The following is a 4,143-nucleotide window of genomic DNA, read 5'->3' on the forward strand; positions in this document are numbered from 1 at the left end:
AAAAGCGTTGGTATTAAAATATAATTATAAGTATGGGATACTACGTGCTAACAGTATCCATCTTACCCCACAGTACTATATATCCATCTTACCCCACAGAACTATATATCCATCTTACCCCACAGTAATATACATCCATCTTACCCCACAGAACTATATATCCATCTTACCCCACAGTAATATACATCTATCTTACCCCACAGAACTATATATCCATCTTACCCCACAGTAATATACATCCATCTTACCCCACAGAACTATATATCCATCTTACCCCACAGTAATATACATCTATCTTACCCCACAGTACTATATATCCATCTTACCCCACAGAACTATATATCCATCTTACCCCACAGTAATATACATCTATCTTACCCCACAGAACTATATATCCATCTTACCCCACAGTAATATACATCTATCTTACCCCACAGTACTATATATCCATCTTACCCCACAGTACTATATATCCATCTTACCCCACAGAACTATATATCCATCTTACCCCACAGAACTATATATCCATCTTACCCCACAGGACTATATATCCATCTTACCCCACAGTACTATATATCCATCTTACCCCACAGAACTATATATTCATCTTACCCCACAGTAATATATATCCATCTTACCCCACAGTACTATATATCCATCTTCCCCCACAGAACTATATATCCATCTTACCCCACAGAACTATATATCCATCTTACCCCACAGTACTATATATCCATCTTACCCCACAGAACTATATATTCATCTTACCCACAGTACTATATATCCATCTTACCCCACAGTACTATATATCCATCTTACCCCAAAACTACAGATACATATATTCCAACATACCTTCGTCAATTGTCGTGTTTGTCTCGGTGCACGTGCATATTGTTTCTGTGATGTCATAATAATAGTGATGTTTTAATAATAGTGATGTCATAATAATAGTGATGTCATAATAATAGTGATGTTTTAATAATAGTGATGTCATAATAATAGTGATGTCATAATAATAGTGATGTCATAATATTAGTGATGTCATAATAATAGTAATGTCATAATAATAGTGATGTTATTACAATAGTGATGTCATAATAATAGTGATGTCATAAAAATAGTGATGTCATGATATTCACAATATTCCGCCCACTTACCCGTTTGTGCTTGTCGACGATCTCTTTCGTGGAAGGGTTCCTAAAACACGTAATTATTACCTTACTAAAATTGATCTATGTCTAGTATTTATCCTCGCATGGTGGGTAACGACACTCGTTTTAACACAAGTGTTTTATTCTATACACCTCGTACCCGATTGTGAGTTACCGCGTGTGTAACTTTGTGGGTGATTACTTTGGGGATTTTTTACCCATAAGGGACCGCTGGGTTGGAGCAATTTCAGAAGTGTTGACAGGCGTACGCTTGGTAACAGACCAACTCTGGCTAAAATCCCACGTCCCATGCCATCCCTTCATATAGATTAGGTTGTAATGAATAACATCTTTGGCCCTAATTCGGGTTACATAGCAGGCCACACTCTCACACCTCACCCACATATAATAATAGCTTTTATAAATATCCACTTACCTGTTCTACTATTTCTTGCGCAACTTCATTCACAGATTCCAGTTGTTGCTTCTCGTTTGCCAAACTTGTCGCCAGCCATTTGCCCTCCGTGTATAAAAACACGGGGGGACAAATTATAACTAACACAAGCCCAATCCCAATGAATAAGTTATAACATGAGAAATCTTTCACATTTAGTTTCACTGGCTCTTTCCAGTAATCCAAGTCTGACACCGAATTCACGAGTTTTCGTCTTTTAACCATAGTTTGGCTTCTTCGTTAATTTTGATCCATTTTAGTTTAGTAATTAAGCATATCCTTCCAAACCCAGCACTAGATAAACACTTCGTGCTTCAGATATTTAGTGCAAAGGCCAACATCTGTTAAAAACAACTTTAAATCAACGATTTGTTTACTTTTAAAGCCAAGTTGTTGGGGTAATGGGCCAACTATGGCCTAATTCTAGAACTGACCCATATGTAACGACTGTCGTTTTCCGGCCACCCGAGGATAAAGCAAGTTACATTCATTCATGTAAAAAAAAATATTTATGCATTGTTGTTGTTGTTTTCAAATTGTTAAATTACAATTTTCTTTATATAACTATAATCCAATTATGTCAAAACCCTGACAGTCACTTCAATTAAATGCTGTTTCCTAATTTGTTTTAAGTATGTATCGAGTTACAATCTCTAACGTACAATTTTGTTTATTTATTTAAACTAAACCTAATCATACCAAAACATATACATTTCCCCTACATATTTGTATTACTTCATACGCCTATTCTATACCTGAATCTGACCTTGATTAATATAAAGTATATATAGAGTTACAAATTACATATTTCTTGTTCTACCACATATATAGGATGCAACCACTGTGTCCATCTGTGGCCAATCAGATCTAAATCCCCGGCGTCCAAGGAGACCAAAGAATGTCGTAACACGATCCCACATACATTTACTGGGGTAGTGGATCAGCCAGCATGAAAGGTGATATTTATTTTAAAGTCTTTACACCTTTTGTTCAACTCTCTCCCAAGCAATGATTATAGTTATCAACATTCTTGCCAATCCAGGCTGTTTCTCCTGTAACAACAGACTGTTTAAATGGACTTTGTTTTAAGTTTAGGTTTGGCAGCCACGCTTTTATTTGACACTTTTTCTCAAGTAGTTTTTACTCATAGCTTGTTTTTAACAACTGTCGTTTTTCTGCTAATTCCTTTCTCTTCGTTGTTTCAATCAACTTAATATATATAAGATATAAGATGATAACAAAATGTGTTTAAAGGTATTTAAAATGATAGCAAAATTTGTTTTATAATCGGTTGGGGGAAGATGGGACATATTTTATTCTATTTCCATGTCTCAATTAAAGAGTCAACAAAGAATATTTACAGAATTATATAAAAGTATCTTCACGACTGGAAAAACACGATTATTAAATACGGAATATTATGTGCTAACTGTATCCATCTTACCCCACAGTATTATATGGGATATTATGTGCTAACTGTATCCATTTTACCCCACAGTTCTGTATGAGATATTATGTGCTAACGGTATCCATCTTACCCCACAGTACTATATGGGATATTATGTGCTAACTGTATCTCATCTTACCCCACAGTATTATATATAATTTGTCATTCACAAAGTCACTGTCACAACATAAGACAAGTAGTTGGGCAACTTACAACAAACGCTAATTGTTTGTTTCCATTGTTTCTAATGTAAGGGTGAGGAATGATGTATATGATGTCATAAACAGACAATAGAACAAGAGATGTAATGAATGAGCACGTATTTCGTCGGAGATTTTAATAAACGAGCACGTATTCACAGAAAAATGTTTGTCCTTATTGTATTTTTACTTAATTTTTTGTCTAAATAAAATTATTTATAGTAATTATGACATTATAGTAATGAATTGTGATTGTTATAATGACATCATAGTAATGAATTGTGATTGTTATTATGACATCATAGTAATGAATTGTGATTGTTATTATGACATCATAGTAATGAATTGTGATTGTTATTATGACATCATAGTAATAAATTGTGATTGTTATTATGACATCATAGTAATGAATTGTGATTGTTATTATGACATCATAGTAATAAATTGTGATTGTTATTATGACATCATAGTAATGAATTGTGATTGTAATAATGACATCATAGTAATGAATTGTGATTGTTATTATGACATCATAGTAATGAATTGTGATTGTTATTATGACATCATAGTAATAAATTGTTTTTGTTCTAGAATACAAGCAGTGCAAATTGGAGCCGGGAATTCCCCTTCATTGGTCTTATTAAGCGTGATGATGTCACAGACGAATCACAAGATGATAACAATCGTACTTATTACATCACAACCACCACACGACTGTTGTTTCACTTTGTTTAATCCTGGTGTTCGTTATGTGCGTTGTTACATTGTTATAATAAATCCATGCAATAAAATAAAACGACAATTGTTGAATGTGTCTTACTGAGTTTGTAAGTTAGGAGGTTTAGTTCAATTTTTGTAAGTTGGGTAGTTTAGTACAACTGATAGGGGATC

The 4,143-nt window shown here is 33.9% G+C and overlaps 1 protein-coding gene across 1 annotated transcript; it reads right to left on the reverse strand.

The window, feature by feature from the left end:
• Window positions 1-783: 783 nt before the first annotated feature.
• LOC108950759 lies at window positions 784-2,105 on the reverse strand. The gene is made up of 3 exons (XM_018816807.2): window positions 1,588-2,105; window positions 1,158-1,197; window positions 784-897 (listed from the first exon to the last, which is right to left on the reverse strand). Exons 1-3 carry the CDS (start codon window positions 1,828-1,830, stop codon window positions 827-829), a joined length of 354 nt encoding a protein of 117 aa, XP_018672352.2. The 5' UTR covers window positions 1,831-2,105; the 3' UTR covers window positions 784-826.
• Window positions 2,106-4,143: the final 2,038 nt, after the last annotated feature.

This window comes from Ciona intestinalis, unplaced genomic scaffold (assembly GCF_000224145.3).
Source record: "Ciona intestinalis unplaced genomic scaffold, KH HT000840.1, whole genome shotgun sequence".
Classification (NCBI taxonomy): Eukaryota; Metazoa; Chordata; class Ascidiacea; order Phlebobranchia; family Cionidae; genus Ciona; species Ciona intestinalis.

What these genes read in the sequence shown, in the direction of transcription:
- LOC108950759 (XM_018816807.2), bottom strand. Translation starts at nt 1,830, where the DNA reads ATGGTTAAAAGACGAAAACTCGTGAATTCGGTGTCAGACTTGGATTAC. An exon ending in CGCAAGAAATAGTAGAACAG is followed by an intron (nt 1,198 to 1,587) that starts GTAAGTGGATAT and finishes TACGTGTTTTAG; the next exon opens with GAACCCTTCCACGAAAGAGA. An exon ending in TCGTCGACAAGCACAAACGG is followed by an intron (nt 898 to 1,157) that starts GTAAGTGGGCGG and finishes ATGACATCACAG; the next exon opens with AAACAATATGCACGTGCACC.